This window comes from Peromyscus maniculatus, chromosome 17 (assembly GCF_049852395.1).
Source record: "Peromyscus maniculatus bairdii isolate BWxNUB_F1_BW_parent chromosome 17, HU_Pman_BW_mat_3.1, whole genome shotgun sequence".
Classification (NCBI taxonomy): Eukaryota; Metazoa; Chordata; class Mammalia; order Rodentia; family Cricetidae; genus Peromyscus; species Peromyscus maniculatus.
Genome location: NC_134868.1, coordinates 57,379,128 through 57,400,481, shown reverse-complemented (window position 1 = coordinate 57,400,481; position 21,354 = coordinate 57,379,128). Strand labels below are relative to the sequence as shown.

Sequence of the window (21,354 nt, the reverse complement as noted above, 5' to 3'; positions counted from 1 at the left end):
GCTCTGTGTTTCTGTAACTCAGGACTGTACTCCAAAGTTACTCTGGATTGTCGTAAGTGGATAGGTGGGATGACAGCCCGGTAGCAGAGTCCTGGTGTGTCTCATGGCCTCACAGTCCCTCCACTGTCAGGCATGCCTGGGATAGGAAGTGGGAAGCAGATAAAGTGGGTGTGGGGTCATGAGTACCTTCCCTGTATGCCCGAGTCCTTTTCCTCTATCTGGAAAGCTGAGGCATACTTTGTAGGTTTGACTTTGAGCATTCTGGAAAGATGAGGAGTGGGTATACCAGTAGTCTCTTCATGTCTTGACAATTGCAGTGGTAGAATCTGCCAGACACAGCTGCTTAAGAGACTTTGAACTAGGTACAGACGAGAGCTTCTTGACACTGGAGCTGTACCACGGTTTCAAGCTCTACCTCTTGGCTGACTAGATTTCCAGGGATTTAAAGGTTGGTACCTTCTTTTCCACCTCTCCGCTCCATTTTTCTCTTTCCCTTTGGGAATCTAGACACTGAAGACTCGGACATTAAAAAACAGCCTTCTGTTTGAGAAGGTAACTGGGCATGCCCAGGGAAAGGCACAGAGTTAACGTAAAATGGCCTGCAGGTGGCATTTCAGGCAGATCCACCCTAAATGCAGAGCTGTAGCATGAATCTTGAAAGTTCTTATTAATAAAATCAAACCTGAGCCAGGTATTGGGGTGAACTGGAAGATCAGAGAACCAGAACAAGCCACAGCTACCTCACCTCGCCGGATCCTCAGCTGGTCTTGTCTCCTCAGACTGGAGGCCTCTGAGTCCTCATCCAGAATGGGTCTCAGCTGAACTGCTGCTCAAAAGCCTGAATGCTTAACCAAGCCAAATGCTTAGCCAGGCCAAATGCTTCTAGTTTCTGGTCCTCACGCCTTATATATCTTTCTGCCTTCTGCCATCACTCCCTGGGATTAAAGGCGTGAGTCACCATGCTTGGCTGTATCCTTGAACACATGGATTTCTGCCTAGCTCTGCCTTCCAAGTGCTGGGATTAAAGGCGTGTGCTACCACTGCCTATCCTCTATGTTTAATATTGTGGCTGTTCTGTCTCTGACCCCAGATAAGTTTATTAGGGTGCACAATATTTCGGGGAACACAATACCACCGCACAGATAGACTTCAACTATCAGAATACAGAGCAACAAACCTTGGGAAATAGAATTCACTTTCTGGCCACTATGAGTAGATTTCAGTGTCTTGTCTTCAACAGAAAGAAGGCATGAAGACAACAGAAATCGTGGTCCACTTAGAGGAAGAGGTGAATGAGACACTGTCCCGGAGGATGATAATAGACATCCTGCACGATGTTTGAAGCAGTCATTGCAGAGATGCTCAAAGAACTGAGGGGAGATGAGAGCCAGGAAAGTGGTTCATGAGCAATGGAAGAGTAATAAAGAAAAACTAGGAAGAAATCCTGCAGAGATGGACAAAGAAGAGTTCACTAGATAGCTTAGGAAGTAGAACTGGCGAACTTGACAATACAGTTCCCGAGTCTGAGGAAAAGGGAGAAGAGGTTAGGGCCAGATATTGGTTAAAATACTAAGGCCACTCCACGTAGTTAAAAGGGAGGTTTATTTTATGGGGTAACTTACAAGTGAAGGGATAGGTTAAAGGTCAGGGAAAGGCGCAGTCCGGCGGTGTTCTCTGGAGAACTCTGCTTGGTCTACCTCCAGCTTCCAGGGTCCAGGAACCAAGAGAGATGGCATATCTGGATCTCAGGTCTTCAGGGTCCTCTCTCAGCCCCGCCTTGTAGGCGTGACCGTTACTGAAGTCTCAGTGGGGGTTGGAACTTCCAGATCAAAGCTGGAATGACTACCCACTACATCAAAGATATAAGGAATACAACATCAACAGGTACATTTGAAGAAGGAGAAGGGCATAGAATATGGGAAGGTAGTATCTTCTCACCAAGCCCTGAAAGACCATCTGATGAAGCATCCAAGAAACAAATTCCAAGTAAAGTGAGGCTGTGTGCTCATAGGACACATTTTCATTAGCTTCCAAAAGATAACGTTGAAAGCAGTGTGGTAGTTTGAATGTAACTGGCCCCCATAATATCATCGGGAGTGGCACTATTAGGAGATGTGGGTTTGGTGGAGTGGGTATGGCTTTGTTGGAGGAAGTGTGTCACTGTGGGGGCGGGCTTTGAGGTTCCCTATGCTCAGGATACCGCCCAGTGTCTCAGACCATTTCCTGTTGTCTACAAGAAATGTGACTCTCAATTACTACTCCAGCACCATGTCTGCCTGCACACTGCCATGTCCCAACACGATGATGATGGACTAAAACTCTGAAATTGTAAGTGAGCCACCCCAGTCAAATGTTTTCCTTATAAGAGTTGCCATGATTATGGTGTCTCTTCACGGCAATAGAAACCCTAAGAAAGCAGCTAGAGGAATATTGCTGGTTACACCTGTGCATTCCTCAGTAACATCCAGAGATTTGTCATCTGTGGAGCCACAAGGCAATAGGCCAATAAATTGAGAATGCTAGAAAGTAAAATAGGGCATCCATCAAGAGTCCTGTCAGGCTGTTGAGACACCTCAGCCTATGCCCGCCCCACTTGCTCTTCAGCCCTTGGAATCCATGTAGAGAACAAGAGTTGTCTTCAGACCACGTTTCCCCCCCCCCCATGCACATATACAATAATAAATTGGAAAGATTCTTTCAAGAATTTATTTTCAATTTCATATTCTGGCACTGAATAGGCTACAGAGTAAGACTGCTTCAACTTAGACTCCCTCCCTTAAGAATTCTCTTTAGGCAGAGAAATGAAATTATTCCCGTATGAAAGCTGAGGGAATTCCTCCCCATTGTCCCTGTCCTGTAGGCAGGGCTCACGAGAGTCCATCAGCTTTACCATCAGTAAGGTGAAGGGTACTAAGCAGTGATCAGAAACCAAAACGAAGGACACAGCAGCCTTCTATAACGTAAACACAGGAACAGCAAAAGCCTTGCAACCCTGCTGACTCTGCGGTTTGTTTTCATAACTGAAGAGACTGGTGACTGGGAAGAATAACTCCTGGGCACACAGTTGCACACACCAACAACAACCCACATGATCATCTCTGATAGGGAGGAAGCATTGCACAAGATCCAGTAACCTTTCGGTAGTCGGCAAATAAAGGATAGAAAGAAATGGATGTAAGGTCATAAATGGACAGCCACTGAGGGGCATGCCCAGGGTAAGGGACTGATGAGAACAGGGTGAGGGGCCACTGTTCCTTGTATTCAACACAGGACTAGAAATTCTAGCCAGGGAAGTTAGGTAAAAAGAAGAAATGAAAAAGTCTCTATTTGTAGATGATAGAATCTTATGTATCAGAAATCCAAAGGAATCCACTAAAATACTTTTAGGACTGATAAAATTGCAAGATGCAAAGTGCATTAATTACTTTTGTGTGGCTTTCAGGGTTCGAGAGGAACAGAATCCATAGAAAGAACATACTATAAAAAAGTATTTACTAGATTGATTTACATAGTGTGCACTGGGTAATCCCCAACTGTGGCTACCTGTGTGCTGGGGGGCCAAGACCCCACTAGCTGCTTAGTTCACAAGGCTAGATGCCTTGGCAGTCCCCTCTGGTGCTGGAGGTGTGCAGGATTTCTGGAGAGCCACTGGTCTTCATGTTGAAAGGCTGAGGGAGTGGGTTCTGCAGTCAGTTAAGGATAATACAGTGTAGATGCACTCACAATGGGAAGAACGCAAAAATTGTAGCACTGTTTGCCTCTGATCTCTATATCTGGGCTGACACAGAAGGTGCTGCCCACCCTGGGGAAGATCCTTCCCCATTCAGTCCATCTTAGAAATGTGCTCACAGACCTGCCCAGAATTGTGTCTCTTAGGTGATCCCCAGATACATTCAAGTTGATAAGCAAGATTAACCATCAAACTGTGGCCAAAATATCAGAGAATAACACAAAGGTAGATTATTTTGGCTTGGTTTCTGAGATTTCAATTCATAATTCTTGTTTCCATTGATCCTGGGGCCTTGGTAAAGCACAGCATCATGGCAGACACAGTGTGGAGGGGGAGCCTGCCTGCCTCATGGCAGACAGGAAGTTAGCACATAGGTGGGATTGGCGATGGGGGGAGTAGCCTTCAAAGGACCACTCCCAGTGACCTACTTCCTCCAGCTAGACTCCACCTCCAAACTTAAACTTTCCCAAATAACCAGCTGCAGACCAAATAATCCATAAACCTGAGGAGGACATGTCACGTTCAAACAATAAGGTAAAGTGACAGAAAAATCTGAAAAGGAAGTGAAAATAAATTACATTAGCATAATAAAGAATAAAATTCTTCTTAACTGACTTGGCCAAGGATATGAAAGAGAGAAATCTACAAAACTGAGAGAAATTTCAAAAGACCGCAATGAAAACACATTCCATGTGGTCTAAAAGATAATGCTGTTAGAACATCACTCAGGGATCTTTCCCAAACCCTAATAATGGATTTTGCAGACCAGGAAATTCAAGTCACTCTAAATTTCCAAAACAATCCTGAAAGTAAATAAAACTCCGAGTCCTCGGGCTTCCTAATTTCAAAGTCTACTGCAAGACTGCAGTCATCAAACACTGGTGTGGGCAGGAAGCCAGACAGACCCCTGGACCAGCAAAGCAGGGAAAAACCACACATTTGATCAAGTGTTTCTGGACAATGATGCCAAGACTGTCCGGTGGGGGAGCATAGACTTTTTCAACAAATGGTGTTGAGAACTCAGTACCTACATGCCAGTGAATGAAGTTGGATTGACAGTGCCATCTAAAAAGCTAAAAGGGTACTAGAGAGATGGCTCAGTGGTTAAAAAGCACTGGCTGCTCTTGCAGAGGACCCAGATTTGATTCCCAGCACCCACATGGTAATTCCCAACAAACTGTAACTACAGTTCCACCAGATTTCATGCCTTCTGACTTCCACATGGTACACAGACATACATGCAATCAAAACAACCACACATAAAATAATAAAAAAATTAAAGCTAAGATGGACCTAAGCCCTAAAGGTAAAACCTGAAATATGAAACTGAAGGAACCAAGGCAAAACCTTACAGTGTTGGATTTGGCAATAATTTCTTTATGACACCAAAGACATGAAATGAAAAACAACACTGTAAGCCTTAGGAAAGAAATATTAAATCGTACATTGGAAGACATTCAACAGAGAAATGCTAACCCACACGTATTAGCTACTTTTCTCATCGCTGTGGTCAAACACTTGAGAAAGGGCAGCTTGAAGAAGAAAGAGCTTATTTCTGCTCATCGCGTGGGAGAGTGCAGTTCATTATGGTGGGGAAGGCATGGAGGCAGGAACATGAAACAGCTGGCCACGCTGCATCTACGGTCAGAAAGCAGAGAGATGAATGCCCGTCCTCAGCTCCTTTTCTCCTTTTATTCAGGTCTGGAATATGGGATGGCATCACTCACATTTCGGGTGACTCTTCTCTGTCCAGTTAAACTTTTTCTGGAAACAGCTTATAGATATCCTGAAAGTGTTTCTGTAGTGATTCTGAGTCTGGTCAGGTTGACAGTGATTAATCATCATACCACAGAATGAAAGAGAGATTTACAAACCCTAATAGAGAAGTAATATGTAAAATGGAGAGAACCCTGAAAACGGAACAATAGCAAGAGGAGCGCTTGGTGAAAAATGGGCAAGCTGTGGTTAGGGGCCTCTCCATGACGGAGAGCAGTGGTCTGAGAACATGAGAAAGTGCTCGGTAGCAACCAGAATTGAGAAATGGAAATTAGAACCACAAAGAGATGCCATATCTCTTCAAAGATGAAGACACGTGATGCAGAAATAGAGTAAATGGCAAGTCACTATGGCTTGGATCTGTAATGGCTCCTCAAAGCTTTTATCTAGATCATGTTTTTGCTTTATTTTTTTAGTTGTTGTTGTTTTAAGACATGGTCTCCAGTATCCCAGTTTGGCTTTAAATTTGCTATATAGCTGGAGATGAGCATGAACTTCTTCCTGTTCTTTCTACTTTTGACTCCCCAAGTGCTAGGATTACAAGCATGTGTCACCACACCTGGTTTATGTATGCTGGGGTTCTAACTCAGGGCTTTGTGCAAGCTAGACAGATGTTACCACTTGAGTCCTGTTCCCAGCCCAAGGCCATACAGTCTATTTCTTAGTTTAGTACTTGGGGAAGTTGGGGAGTTTTAGGAGGTGAGGCCTAGGGAGAAGTCTTCAGGCCGTTTAGGGGACTTGCCCTTAAGAGGAATCCTGGAATTTGTATATTTTTCTGCTTCCTGACTGTGATGTGAGCAGATTCATTCACTATGCCTTGCCATGATATGGTGTCCCTACCAGACACTTAAAGCTGGTCAACCTGAAGTTCACAACCGTGAGCCAAAATGAACCTTTGTTCTTTACTAAGTGACTTATCTCAAGCATTTGCTGTAACAGCACACATGTTGATTAGGATATAAGAAATTGAATTTCTGCTGGTGGAGACAGGAAATGCAGTCACCTCAGTGGAAAGCAGGAGGTCTAGCTCTTAAAGAATTAAAAACAAGAATTTGGTATATGTGCAAAGCCTTGGAAGCAGGTCTTGAAGACACAGTTGTACACGAGTGATCACAGCACCATTGGTCACCAATAACAAAAAGGTACAAACAACCCAAGTGCCCAGAGATTATGTAAAGGATAAGATGTGGTCTACACACACAGTAAAACTTTAGTCTTGACTGAGAAGGGAATTCTGCTATGTGATGAAACCTGAGAGAGTCTCAACATCAGCCAGTCAGAAAAAATGCTGCATGGCCCCACTGATGTGAGGCCCCAAAGTTAGACTCAGAGATAGAAGGTGGACTGGTTGTCAGGGCTTAGGGTGGGTAGTTAGTGCTTGTTGGGCACAGTGTCTGTGTGGGGAGACGAGGAGCACTGTAGATGGATGCGGACAATGGATGTGAAGCTGTGTGAACAAGCAGATATCCCTGGCTGCCCTAAAAAAGTTGAGTTGGCAAATTTTATGGTGGGTGGGAAGGAAAGACTGACAGGCATGAAAGATAGTGTGCTGTCTAGTTTTATGTCACCTTGACACAACCCAGAGTCATCTGAGAGGAGGGAACCCCAGCTGAGAAAATGTCTCCATAAAATCAGGCTGAAGGCAAGCTTGTAGGGTATTTTCTAAATTAGTGATTGATGTGGGAGAGCCCCCGCACACTGTGGGTTCCATAAGAAAGCAGACTGAGCAAGCCATGAGGAACAAATCAGAAAGCAACATCCCTCCATGGCCTCTGCATCAACTCTTGTCTGCAGGTTCCTGCCCTGTTTGAGTTCCTGTCCTGGGTTCCTTCAGTGATGGAATACAGTGTGGAAGTGTAATAAACCCTTTCTTCTTCAAGTTGTCTTGGTCATGATGTTTCATCACAGCAAGAGTAACCCTAACTAGGACAAGTTGTTACCAGGAGTGGGGTATTGTGATGACCTCACCATGTTGTTTGGGGAGAGGATTATAGAAGGAATTTGGAACTTGGGGCTAGAAAAACCATTGAATGTTGAGATCTCAGTGAGCTGTTCTGTAGGAGTAGAGACAGTGGAGTAGAGACCGTGGAGTAGAGACCGTGGAGTAGAGACCGTGGGGTAGAGACCGTGGGGTAGAGACAGTGGAGTAGAGACAGTGGAGTAGAGACTGTGGAGGGGTAGAGACCGTGGAGTGGAGACCGTGGAGTGGAGACAGTGGAGTAGAGACTGTGGAGTAGAGACCGTGGGGTAGAGACAGTGGAGTAGAGACAGTGGAGTAGAGACCGTGGAGTGGAGACCGTGGAGCAGAGACAGTGGAGTAGAGACCGTGGAGTAGAGACCGTGGAGGCCTGGCTTGTGAAGGTTCAGAGGGAAGGAAAGACTCTACCAGGACTTTTGAGTTGAGAATCTGAGTTCTGGTCAGCCGGGGCTGAAGAATCAGCTGTGATTAACAAGGACCAGAACCACTGAAGTAAAACCCATGCTTTACTGGGACAACTGATGCTGGTCAGCTGGAGCTGAGTAATTATTGTGATTAAGAAGAGACCAGCATTATTGAGGTGAAATCTGGGAAGTGTTTCCTCAGAGTCCACACACAGAAGCCGTGTTTCAAAGATGGTCAAGGTTGTGCCTTGTGCCGGCAGCTGAACTTGGTAGTGTACGAGTCACCCAGGCGGTGCTGGGTTTGAAGTGATGAAGGTGTTATGAAAAGCAGCTGAGGCCTGGCACTACGAGAATCCGGGATAGGTCATTGGCGAAGGTGTGGGCTCCACAGTAGTTGAAGCCCCAGAATTGAAGGGTTCACTGAGGCTTGGCACCATGAGGAGAGCCCAGGAGAGGCTATTGGTGAAAGTGCAGCCCAGTTGCAGCAGAGATCCCAGCATTTTGGAGATGCCAGGACCATGGGGTGACCACCAAGAACAGCAGTAGTCATGGAGTCAGCTGGAGCCTAGAAGACAAGCTGTGTGTGCTGCAGAGGGCGGAGCTGGAGAAGTGACCCGAGCCCTTTGGAGGAGCCCAGAAGATTGTGAGTGAGTGAATCCCAGACATTGGGCACTGCATTATTCACACTGTTGGGAGTTCAATTTTGCTTTGATCTGATTGTGACTGTGCTTTGGTTCTTCCCTCTTGAAGTAAGAAAGTATTGAATATTTATTTTTACAAGTACCCACAGTTGAGAGATTTTGAACTTTTTTTTTTTTTTTTTGTTTTGTTTTGTTTTTCGAGACACGGTTTCTCTGTGTAGCTTTGCGCCTTTCCTGGAACTTGCTTTGTAGCCCAGGCTGGCCTCGAACTCACGGAGATCTGCCTGCCTCTGCCTCCCGAGTGCTGGGATTAAAGGCGTGCACCACCACCGCCCGGCTTAAATTATTTATATTTTTAATGTAAGATCTCAGGGATGAATGAGAAAGGAAAAGTTGTGGCTTAACAGTGATGTGTTTGTGTGTCCAGTGACAAGGGATCAATTGTCCTGGCTGGTCTTATGTCATCTTGACACAAGCTGGAGTCATCTGAGAGGAGGGACCCTCAATTGAGAGGATGCCTCCTTAAGATGGGGCTGTGGGCAAGCCTGTAGGGCATCTTCTTAATTATTCATTGATGTGGGAGGGGCCAGCCCACTGTGGGTGTTTGATGTGGGAGGGGCCAGCCCACTGTGGGTAGAGTCAACCCTGGGTTCTATAAGAAAGCAGGCTGAGCACGCCAAGAGGGTTAAACCAGTAAGCAGCATCCCTCCATGACCCCTGCATCAGCTCCTGCTTCCAGGATCCTGCCCTGTTTGAGTTCCGGTCCTGACTTCCTTTGATGATGCACAGTGAGCCAAGCACAGTGATGTGGAGTTGTAAGCCAAATAAACCCTTCACTCCCCAGTTTGGTCCCAGTGTTTCATCACAGCAGTAATTAAGACAGAGTAATTAACCCTAATTAAGAGAGAGGGCTAGATGTTTTACTTGGCTTGGTCAAATCAGCGGATATTTTGGAAAACAGCTGCTTGCTTGCTAATGGAAGTGAAAATGACCCTTTCCCCCAACTCTTGAGTTTCTTTGAAATGTTCTGCAGGGTGTGGAACATGCGAAGGGTACACAGAATGGTGTAGGTAGATACGTGTCTAGGTCTGACACCCCAGGAAGCCCTGTACCTGTTGCACCGTGGGTGTGCATGTGCACGTGCGTCCTCCTGAGCTGTGTTCTGTCTCGGCTTGGAAAAGACAGATGCAGGGAGGGAGGCAATAGGAAGTGTGAGCATCTTGAAGGAAAGAGGCTGAGACCTTGGAGGCTGAGACTGGAGGTGGCACCAGGGTAGATCTGTGGACGAAGTGGCAGGCTGTTTGTGTGGAGCTCTCTGAGCATCCCTGCCCCTTAGTCCATCTCTGAGATGCCTGCCTCAGTGGCTGAGGTACCACCTGCAGTGTGACTGAGATCATGGAAAGGCTTTAAAGAAAAGAGCATTTGGTTCTCAGTAAACTTTTCTCCCGGGTCAGGAAAGACATGACTTTTCCACACAGAATAAGAATAACTTTAATATAGTTTGTTTTTGTGGTGTAGGTGTTGTAGTCTCAGAAGCACAAATTGGGAATGTGTCATGCTGGGGTGACCAGTGTTACACTTAGTTCATATCGAAGTTCAGGAAAGACAGGTGATCACAGGGCGGTGATACCGACAGACGGGTCACCCTGGGGTCTCTTCAGTGATGACAGGACTCTGGGTTCTTGTGTTAACCCCACAGCTACAATCGGATTGGATTTAGTAGAAAGCTGATGGTGTTCAGGGGCGTGCTGGACAGGAGCACTTCCTGGTGTCAACAGATGGGCGGTGGTGTCAGCTCTGGATCATGTTGAGGTGGCTGTGCGGGCTGGCCAGCAGAGGGCGTGCAGTCAAGGGGGAGTGGCCGGCTGGGTGTCTGTAGGTGTGGCTGACCACTCCAGCTTCTTACTTCTGTATTGTGAGTTTGAACTCCACTTTCCCTTCGTATGGGTCATGGGGATTGTCGAAGGTCACATGGTCTGCCAGGATCTTGCACACGATGAGGACTTCTGTGTTCTTGGGGATGTTGAGAAACTTTGCTGCCACCAGAGGGTTACTGTAATGGGGCTGGAGTGGAAGAAGGGGGGGGATGAGATGCTTGGGAAAAAGCCCTGGATGTTAAGAAAAACAAGACTAACTGATGAAGGGAGGGATACGCATAAAAGACTCTCCTTCGAGTCTGTCTTGGTCCAGTGACCCTTGGGTCACAGAGAGACTGGCTTCTGCCCGCAGAGCAGGTACAATGAGAATACTTACTCTAGGAGCTCCAGACAGAAAACAAGATGTGAAAATAAAATGGGGGGAAGAATGCGGTGTGGGGGAAATGCTTTGGAGAGATTCCTGGATCCCAGGAGGACGTGGGAGACCCTGCACTCTAAGGGACTCGGGTGGATGTTCATGGTTTTTGGGAGGTGCATTTCTAAGTGGATAAAAGAAATGTCCAGGACTGGATGTCTTTTCTTTCATTCATTTTCTTTGTTTCTTATTCACTTTTCCAAGATAAAATCTCCTGCAGCCCAGATTGGCCTTGAACTTGCGCTGTAGCCCAAATGACCTTATGCTGCTGACCCTCTCGCCTCCCCCTCCCAAGTGCTAGGACTGCAGGTGTGTACCCTTTTGCTCGGCCTTTGTCCTGCTTTTATAGAAGATGGCTTCTCCGTTGCCAAGTCTGAGGGAATTTAGCACATGCATTGGGGCAGAGTGAGGCGGACCTACCTGGGCTTTCTTGCCATAGTAGGGGAAGTAGTGGAGACTGAAAGTACCATTGGGTGGGTAGTACGCGACCTGCAGGGGCTCAGTGTCCTTCTGGGGGTTTCGGGGATCATCCTGAGGAGGAGAGACCAGAGCCGAGTCTAGTAAGCACTGGGCACATGTCCTTTTGTGTACAAGTAGACATGTGAGTTATGCATGTACTGGGCGGCAAACCCTGGTACCAATGCCAGCGATCACACCAAAACTCTGTGTGTTAGTGCAGCAGAGTTGACCTTGTACCTGGCCAGCGTTCCTAGTCAGGCCTTAGACCCTGGTGCCTTCTCGAAATGCCAAACCTCCACCACTTCCCACCCCGCTTATTCCGTCTTAGTGTCTTGGGTGAGTGTTGGAACTGGGGAAGCCGGTGTTTGATTATTAGCACGTGAGATGAGAGGGTTTGACAAGACCAAGCACCTCCTTTGCCAAAACCGGGTGCAGGGTTTGTGTGGGGTTTCTGGATTAAGTGTAAACACAGGTTCCTGGGATCTATTTCCTCTCATTGTTGGAGTCAGACCTGCCCAATGGGTGGCTTACGTTCATCAAGGAACAATGACCTCTAAGGTCAGCTTGTGTGTGGCCAAAATAATTCAAACAGCGAAGAACAAGCAGACGCCTGAGCCCTAGGGACAGAGCCCCGAGGGGATAGATGTTCCTTGGGTCACTCACGGATGTGCCCTTTTGACGTGCCGGTTAGGGCTCGGCATTGAAAACAAGCCTTGGGAAACATTTAGGGAAGGAAAGTTTAGTGTTTGATATTGTACCTCGTCATTTTGTAAGAGAGTTTCTCTGTGATTAATGCCACCTACGTAGACATGCCAAGCTCCGTTAAGCATCAACGCTATCGGTGATCCGGAATACTTTTTGTAAATAAAAAATTAAAGCCCATATGGTAGTAGAAATGGCGGGCCAGGCCATCCATCTTATGCCAGGCTTTCTGAAATGTAAGTAACTGCACAGACCTGACGAAGGCGAATCCGTAGCTATGGCATTATTTCTCTGAGCTGTCACTCCGGGCCGTGGCTGACAGGTGACGGTTGGCGTGTGCCCAGGGTTCCCTCGGGTCCCACCCTTTCCCAACCCCAGCTGTGCTCACCTGGAACGTGCAGTCCACTCGGGGGGCTGTGGTGTTGCTGGGAAGGAACTTGACGATCTAGAAGAAAGGCTGTGATGCACCCCTGATGTGCAGGTGGATGCTCACACATGCTTCTGAGCCATCCCCCCCTCCCAGGTACTGTGGTCTAGGAGGCGGGTTGGCAATGGTGGAGCTGGCATAGAGGGGCCCTGGTCACCGGCACGATGTTCCGGTCTGCTGTGGTGATGTGCAGCAGCCTTCCTTGCTGGAGGATGGGTCTACCTGCTGCTGTCAGTGGGGTCCCCAGAGCCCCACATTCCTTCCCTAGACTTCTTGAGCCCCGGGCATTGTCCCCTGAGCAGGACCTGCCTTTGGCAGGAGTGTCAGCAGCTGCATGGGCCGGTGCAGCCCTGATCACAGACCACGCGCCAGGCAGCCCTGGGGAGATCTTCCCAGGCGAAGGACTTCAGTGGTGGGTTGGGTGCCTGAGTGTGTGGCTTGCTAAGACCTGGTAAAATGGGAACGGGCAGCGAGGCCAGTTGGGCTTCACCTGCCACTCGGTCCCCCGAACAGTGTGACCCTGAGCCCCTGTTGCCTGAGGGCCACTCAGCTCTACTGCATTTCTGCCACTTGTTTACTGTGTCTTTGTTCTTAGGGCATTGGTGGGACTTGCGGCCACTTGGCTTCAGATCCCACTGAAGCCCCGGCGATTCCTGTAGGACCAACCCTGAAAGACTCCTGTTTCTGCTACAGAAGACCATGCAGAATGCCTCTATCTTCCCCCAGTCTGAATCCCCTGCTGGTGAAGATCTCTCCTTTATTAGCTCTGTGTTGTATTTGCAAGACATTGTCTGAGCAGAAAATTCTCGGTTTGTGTTTTAAGAGCTGAACATGATGAATGTGTATGGAGTCAGGGTGGGGGCATGATAAAGGGCCCAGGCCCCATTGTGAAGTGTGAGGGGGTGGGGTGGGGGGCTCCTACCACTCCAGGGCCTCCTCTGAAGTGGGGCCCTTGGTACTCACTCTGTTCATTTTAATAATGAAGCAGGGCTTCCCCTCCTCGAAGCCGAAGCTGGGGTCCACCAGGCCTGAGCAGTTCTGCAGCATGTCTGCAGTGAATTTGCAGGAGAACTTGGTATGGTTTGGAGCGGCAAAGCTCTCCTGGAAGAAGTACTTTTCGGAGGTGCAGTTGATGCTGCCCTGCTGGGACGCCGGGGTGTAGCCTGTGGAACAAACACCTGTCATCAGCCAGCCCGCACAGCCCAGGGGGGAGGTCCCGAGTCCCCAGGATTCTCTCAGGCGACAGGCACATGGCTGCATTGGCGGTCACCCACCTGCTAAGAAGTTGTGGAGGGCGTGTGTAAGGCCAGCCCAGGAGCTGTTTTCAGAGACATTGTAGGAAATCTGCAGTCCTCTTTCCCCATACACATCAGGTCTCAAGGTCACACCTGGAAAGAAAGAACACCTCCTTGATCAGTTTCTCCAAGCGCTCACTTATACTGAGCCCTGGGCCCTGAGGTTGTCCAGTCTCGCACAAGCCCCAACCACAGGTAGATAGCATCTGAGGTAGAATCGGTTCCTCGCCCGCTCCTAGGAGGGAGCTGTAGGACAGGCACCCCCTCTAGCCAAGGCAGGAGCACTCTAAAGAAGGGCCCAAGAACTCTGAGAACACAGGTCCTGGGGCCCCTGACCTCTGCAGAATGTAGCACAGTGGGAATGAGAGCCTGTTCTGTCCCTGAGACTCTGGGTGCCCAGGCCCCAGCAATGGGGATGCATGCTCCACAGGGGGCTCTGGGCCCAGGGGAGTCATGAGCAAGACTGGCGCAGTGGATGCTAGCCTCTGGGGGTGCTCCCCACAGCCTGCAGGTAGGTCTCCAGGGAAAAGGAATCCGAACACACATCAAGTGTTTCACCTGGGGAGCCAGTGTGGTGGCACACACCTTTAATCCCAGCACTCAAAAGATAGAGGCAGGCAGATCTCTATTTGAGGTCAGCCTGGTCTATATAGAGAGAGTTCCAGTACAGCCAGGGTTGTCTCAAAGGAAAAAAAAAAAAAAGAAAAAAAAATTCACTTGGGGCCTGGAGAGATGGCTCAGTGATTAAGAGCACAGGCTGCTCTTCCAGAGGACCCAGGCCGGTTAGATTCCCAGCACCCACAGGGCAACTCACAACCATCTGTAACTCAAGTTCCAGGACAGCTGATGCCCTTTGCCAGCCTCTGTAGCCACTGGGCACACGTGTGCAGGTGCACAGACAGATGTGCAGGCAGAACACCCATGCTCATAAAAACAAACGGAAAAAATGTAAAAAAATTTTTTTTAAACACTTGTGCTGCAAGAAAGCTCAGCAGGTAAAACCACCCAACCTTGGTGACCTGAATGTGGTGCCTGGAACCACACAGTGGAAAGAGAGAACCAACTCCCGAGGGTCGTCTTCTCGCTGCACATGTGCATGCAGGCCTGTAGGCCTACACCCCTGCACCCCCACCCACGAGTAAATGAACAATTGTAAACAATACTTTTAAAACACTACACTGATTCTAATTAAATGCAAAATCATTTTTAATAGGTTAAGCGTGTGTGTGTGTGTGTGTGTGTGTGTGTGTGTGTGTGTGTGTGTGAGAGAGAGAGAGAGAGAGAGAGAGAGAGAGAGAGAGAGAGAGAGAGAGAGAGAGGTCACCGAGTCACTTCAGTCCGCTGTACATCCGCTGAGTGTGGTCTTGGTTCTGCTAACGGATGGGATGTGAGGGATGTGAGTTCATGGTGCAGACACATGCACAGGCAAGCGGCCTGGGGCCGCCCTGCCCACCTCTGTCTTGTTCTAGCGCTGGTGCCCTACTCCCTGACCCCTTTTCCGTGAAGTCACTCATTCTTTCCACGAACACCCTGTGGCCTTTGGTGGGGAATGATCCACAGTGTGCTCAGCCTGGCCCGTCCATGTGGCTGGCTTTCTTATGTGAGCCGGGCTTTTGCTGTCTTTATAGGTGTTAGGAAGAGAACAGCTGTTCAAGATTTGAAGGGGAAAGGACTTGTTTTTCATGTTTCTCGGCCTCAGATGACTGGGTCTCAGCTCTCCACTCATCCATCCCAGGGATTAGCGAGCAAGTGGGTGTTTCCACCCCAGGTCTTCCTCCTTCGACCCCCAGATCTACTCCCTGGCAGCAATCTCCTGTGTATTCTGTGGACACTCCCCTGGGTGTGCAGAAGCATAAAATGTGGGTGCACAGGCTTCTCGTCCCAGTGACCTCCTAACCCCCTTTATTACCTAAAACTAAAGCCAAAGTCAGACTTTGCAATTTAGACTCACTGTCCCTATTGGGAAGCTATGGGACCCCCTGCCCTGGGTGTGTGTGGGCAAGGAGGGACTCCGTGCTGTGCCTTGTTTTGTGTTCCCCAAGAGCATTGCCGAGGCCCCCCTGATGCTTACCGGGCGACTTTAACTGGTCTTGGTAGTCTGGGGTGTAGGGGTCAATGGTCTGCATCAGCACGTAGATGCACAAGGCAAAGAGCCCCGTCATGACCACGTAGAAAGCTGCGTAGTAGAGGCTGATCCACACTGTGAAGAGAGAGGTGGAAGCAGCGGCCTCAGCTGTGGCAATGTTCTCGGAACAGGCCCACGGTTTCCTCCATCTCCGGCACGGGGCACAGTTGGTGGCATGCAATGCACTCACGACGCTGCACCGTCAGCACCTCTACTGAGTTCCAGAACCTTCTCATCCAAGTGGAATGAATCCCTGGGCTCTTTGGCACCCTCTTACCCTCGCTCTCTAGTTCTGGAACTCACCACCCTACACCATCTCTGATCTCTCCCGCCCCCCCCCCCCAACAGAACCACAGGGCATGTTCACAGCCTTATGTGGGCTCCTGTCACCCCCCCTGCACATTAGTGGCAACTATGTGTGCTTGGTTCGCTGATCACTATATCTACAGCCATCATGGCAGGATCCCAGAGCCTCTTCTGTTCCCTGGAGTTCCTGTTGCTTCCCACACTACAGGATGGGAAAGGCAGGAAAAGGTAGCTGCTGGCCACAGTGGCCCCCGTGCATGGTCTGGCTGGGAAGGGCTATGACTGCGTATATCTGGATGGTGCTCTGAGGACCTGGCAGGTCCTTGCCCTGTGTCCTGCAGAGAGGAAGGTTGGCAGGCATGCTGGGCAGGCCCAGCTCCTGTGGCTCCCAGCACTCTGGTTGAAGCATCAGAGGAAGGAGATGTTCCAACCCCAGTGTGAGCCAGGCTCCCTGGGCTCCTGAAGACCCCTTTGATGACGTTCCTTTCGAGTCAGGGTGATTACACCCATCTGGGGCATGGCCTTGGGCTTGGGCTACTCTGAAGTCTCCACAGTTGTGTTTGAATGATTTCTAGCCATGGGAGCCACTGCTAAGAAACATGTCGTCAGAAGAAGGTCTTTGTGCTGGCGTGGCTTTGGTCTTCCTGGGAAGGTCCCTAAGAACGTAGGATGCCCCTTCCAAATGCATGATGTGGGTGTGGCTTTCTCCCAGTAGGTCTTTCTTCAGTGACCCAAAAAGTGACTAAAGGGCAGGACCAAGTCAGTGGGGACAGAGATGGTGGGGGGTCACAGGCTGGAGGCCAGCTATGGGATTGGGGTCTTTTTTTTTTTCTTTCTGACAGGCCCTCCCTGGAGGGTCAACACAGCAGTTGCCTATCTCAGAACTGTGGTTCCGTGGAGGCCTTGTACTCTACTTGGGTTTGGATGTTGTAGTGGCCGATGGATGGCCTGACCCTGTGCTGATAGGGTTGTCAGGGCTGTACACCCACTTAGCGTCCTGGTCTACAGGGGTGGACGCCCAACAGAGGGAGAGCTCTCATTGCAGGGGTGACGTGATCACTGCAGGTTCCCACAGGTTCCTACCCGATGTGGCGTCTGTCTAACTTATCTACTTTCCTGGGACCTGAGCTCCCACAGGTAGGAATCTCAGCTTTGCTGCTTGTCCATCCTGCCTCACAAGCCTGCTTCCTGACTAGTCAGCTCATGGGTGTGAGAACCAGAGCTCAACATCTCCCAGGTGCAGATGAAGGATCCCAGCTTTGCTACCATCAGGCTTGGCTCCCCCAAGTGGCCAATGCCATGGGCTCTCACAGCTTGGGAACTACTGGTGGTAAGAGTTCCATGTCACACAGAGAAAGAGTGTGGCCCCAGTGGTGGCACGGTATGCCCCAAGTCACTGAGACCTCTGCTGTTTTCAGCCTGTGGTCTCCAGCCCCCATTTCCTCTGAGTACCGCATGTGCCTCTTTCCCTAAGAGTGACTTGCTCCATTCTTTGTTTCTGCCATTTCCCTTGAGAATGTCATCCCCAGACACTGAGGCCAAGTCCTCGATTCAGGCTGTGAAACCATTCCAGAAAGTTCTGAGTGACATTGAAGCCATCAAGGAGACTTGTAGGAAGCTTGGCAGCTAGAATAGCCTACCACACAAGGGTCCTGAGAGGCTACCTGGCAGCCCCATCATCTGCCCCAGGACCCCATTTGCTGACCCACTTCCTGGGATGGTTCCAGCACCAGCCCTGCTTCTGTATTTCCCACTGGTGAATGGTGACCTCCTGTTTCCTCTCTGCTCTGGAATTTATTATATTTTCCCTAAGTCGGCAGAGACTCAGGGGTGTTCTCTGCCCCTGGGAGGTCTCAGGGTCTTGAGGAGGGAGTACCCGATCTCCTTCTCCATGAACAGTGTATACTTTTCATGTGGGAGCACATCCAAGCTGGGCCGAGGCTGGCTGAGTGGCCGCAGTTGAGTGATGAGGTATCACCCTCTCATCTCGATTCTCCAGCCCCCCAAGATGGGTGGTAAAAGGTCAGCCAAAGCAGCCTTTAATGTGTGCCCAGACCTGAAGGACCTTGGACTGTATCCCCACATGACTGCTGCGGGAACCCAAAGGAACAGGCCCGGGGCTGCCTTCTAAGGAGCAAGGTGGCACACACCCCGTATCCCCCAGTGATGTAGCCTGCAAAGCCCTCACTGCACCCCTCCAAGCTCTGTCTGTAACGCCCATGTCATGGGTCCTGGAAAGCTTGGGAGACATTCACTCTTTGGGGTCTCAGGACTACTTCCTGTTTGTGGAGGATATACTCTGTGAGGGGACGTCCTGAACAGGTGCACAGCCTTCTAGTCTGTGAGGACTTTTCTGTTCCTACAGTGGCCCCAGAAGAAAGGGTCCCCCAGGTCACCACAGGCCAGCCGTAAGGAAGGGACTCTGTGGATGTATCTACTTAGCCCACCTATTCAGGGCGCTTCAGAGGCAGCCTGGGAATCAGGGAGGTCTCCAAAGATGCCCAGCATGTTAGAGTCATGGCGATTCTCTCTCACAATAGAACAAACCCATTGAAGTAAATCCCTGCCTCCCACATTATCTGAACAAGAAGCTAACATTGCTCGCTCTAACTTAAAACAGCAATTAGTTTCAGAAAGAGCTTTAAAATGATGTTTCAAAATTATGGATGAAAAGTTGGGGCTCATCTTGGACCTGCATTGCAGGTGCTGCGGAGTCTGAGCCTCAGGGCCATCTGGGGGGGACCCTGGCTTCCTGCTGGGAGGTGACGCATGGCTTGCGGAGTGTTCCCAGGTGCCCCAGCAGGGCCTGGATCCTGTTGTCTGCTAGCCCCCTGCCTCATCCCATGCCCCCTTTACATGGCCCACACCTACCCCACCGGGCTGGGGTGCGGCCCAGCATCTGCCCAGTGTCCGGGTTCCAACAGTAGTGCCGGAATTCGGCCATGCGCTGGCTGCATGACTTCTTCTCCTGCAGGGCTGCCATGTCCTCTCCCGCTTGCCTGGACTGGGCCCAGGAAGTGTCCTCTCAGGCTTATAGTCTCCCCTGCATGAGGCCAAAGGCATCAGAGGCAGCTATCAGCTCTCCACTATCACCTCTACAAACACAAGGGAGGGCTGGGGCTTGCCTGATATCTGCCCTCTACTGCCCCAGAAGTCAGTTGGTCCTTGGGATGCCCTTGGCTGACAAGTCAATCCTGCCCTGATAGCAACTGAAGAGAAGTGTTTCCGGGCTGAACAGCCTTCCAGGTTGTGCCTCATCTCTCCTTCAGGAGGGAAAACACAAACTGGTACCTTCCAGGCCCAAGGCGACAGGCCTGAGACCTGTCACCTTGCCATTCAGGTCCCTGGGGCCTTGAACTGTTTCCTTAAGGCTCCCCTCCTCATTAGGATGGTAGAGAATTTGTCCGAAATGTGCCCACAACTGCCTGGAGTGGCCTTACAGCTCCCCCACCTTCTTTCTCAAGAGTTTTCACCTGCTGGTGGTGGTCGGGCCAGAGTCACAGAGGGAACAGGTAAAGGAGAGCGGTGAGCCAAGATGGAGTTGCTGTCAGGGAGGGATCCTGTCTTCCAGTCTCTGCCATGAGAATAATGTTCTCCTTCCCTTTGCCGGAAGTAGGACCAGTTGAGCGTGCCTTTAAGATTCCTCGTGTCTCCGAGAGAATCCCAGTCATGGGATCCGGAGGTGCTCCTGGGTTTTGTTAGTTCTGTCCCGGCTTCTGCTGATGAGGTTCTTTCTGATGCTAGAGCTGCTGGGTGGGGTGTCTCTCAGAGCCCGAGGGCTCCCGGCACTCAGGGGCACCGCAAAGGTCCAGCTCAAGACCATAAGTGGAAGACACACGAGGGCTACGAATGCTGGACGCCTGTCCCCACCTGGTACTCCAGAGGTGTCCCTCTGCCACTGCCGGTGTGCCCGATGGGAAGAGCTCCCTAACTGCTCTGAATGTGCCACCAACTCAAGTTGAAAGCAGCGTCTACTCCTGAAAGGGCGGATCAGTCAAGGAAGCGGGATGTGCCCTGCACCTTTTCAAATGTACCTAAGACAAAGCCTGGCCATGTGAACGGTCACCACCAGGAGCTCATTATTGTCACATCTACACAGGCTTTCCCTCTTAGTGACCACGTAACCAAACTGGCTTCTTTGGGAAGAAGCACAACCCCTGAAAAAACCATGTAGCTTTTAGTTTGCACCTCCCAATATGGTTTAGTCATCTGCAAACAGACACTCTAAAATTTAAATGGATTTACATCCTTGTAGCTTGGATGCTTATAACTTCTCAGTGGACCAATCCTGCTCAGTCTTTTTGGCACAGACCCACTTATGATGTTAGGATCTTAAAAGCAAGTGAATGGCAGTGGCTGAGATCTAGCTGCTTATAGCCTGTGGGTCCGGGGTCTATGTGTAGGGACACAACAGTGCCTGTCCACCTGGGGCCCATCTTATATGTGCCTAAGGGTGCCACATGGACTTGGATCCAGATGTGCAGGGTCTGGAAATTGCTTGTAGTCCCGGAGCCAGATGTGTGGGCACCTGAAGATATCTGTGGGGCTAGAGCTGGCATGTGTAGACCCAAGCATGGGGATTGGCAAACAGGGCCCTGAAGGCATCTACATACCATAGCCATTGTCTGTTAGTGAGCATGGAAATGCTCTACGTGCAAACAAAACGTGAGTTATTTCCGAACCTCATTGAGCTCCATCTTTCTACCTCTGAGTTTCTGGACCACACACGGATTGCCTAAGTGACCGACAGTTGTGTCTGTGGGCGCAGCAGCTGAGACCTTGGTAGAGGGCAGTTTTCTCACAGTGTGCTCCAAGAACACGGAACTGGGTGCCCCACCAAACAGCTCCAGAGAAAGGAGCCCTAGACTTTGACCCTGCCTGGCAGTTGTGAAACTCCCCTCTCCTCCACACATGATGTTAGAGGCCAGAATAAAAGTCTCACAATGACTTTTTAGTGCTGAGAGGGCTGAAGTTGTGGCTCAGTGGTTAAGAGCACTGGCTGCTCTTACAAAGGACCTGGGCTCTGTTCTCAGCATCTATTTGACAGCTCACAACCATCCCTAACTCTAGTTCCAGGGGGTCCAATTCCCTCTTCTGACCTCCTTGGGTACATGTAGTGCACTTACATACATGCTGGCAAGATACTCATACATATGAAAGAAAAATCTTTTAAAAGTGCAGAAAGAAGCCGGGCGTTGGTGGTGCACGCCTTTAACCCC

At 49.8% G+C, this 21,354-nt stretch overlaps 1 protein-coding gene across 1 annotated transcript; it reads right to left on the bottom strand.

Moving 5' to 3' along the window:
• Positions 1–10,005: 10,005 nt before the first annotated feature.
• Positions 10,006–19,225, bottom strand: Atp4b (ATPase H+/K+ transporting subunit beta). The gene is made up of 7 exons (XM_006981287.3): positions 19,007–19,225; positions 15,776–15,904; positions 13,684–13,797; positions 13,373–13,572; positions 12,371–12,427; positions 11,242–11,352; positions 10,006–10,593 (listed from the first exon to the last, which is right to left on the bottom strand). The coding sequence occupies exons 1-7, from the start codon at positions 19,116–19,118 to the stop codon at positions 10,432–10,434; spliced, it is 885 nt and encodes a 294-aa protein (XP_006981349.1). The 5' UTR covers positions 19,119–19,225; the 3' UTR covers positions 10,006–10,431.
• Positions 19,226–21,354: the final 2,129 nt, after the last annotated feature.

Excerpts from the sequence above, each read along its gene's own strand:
- Atp4b (XM_006981287.3), bottom strand. The coding sequence starts at position 19,118 with ATGGCAGCCCTGCAGGAGAAGAAGTCATGCAGCCAGCGCATGGCCGAA. Across the intron at positions 13,798-15,775 it reads AGACCAGTTAAAGTCGCCCG|GTGTGACCTTGAGACCTGAT; the intron begins GTAAGCATCAGG and ends CTTTCTTTCCAG. Across the intron at positions 13,573-13,683 it reads CCTCCACAACTTCTTAGCAG|GCTACACCCCGGCGTCCCAG; the intron begins GTGGGTGACCGC and ends TTTGTTCCACAG.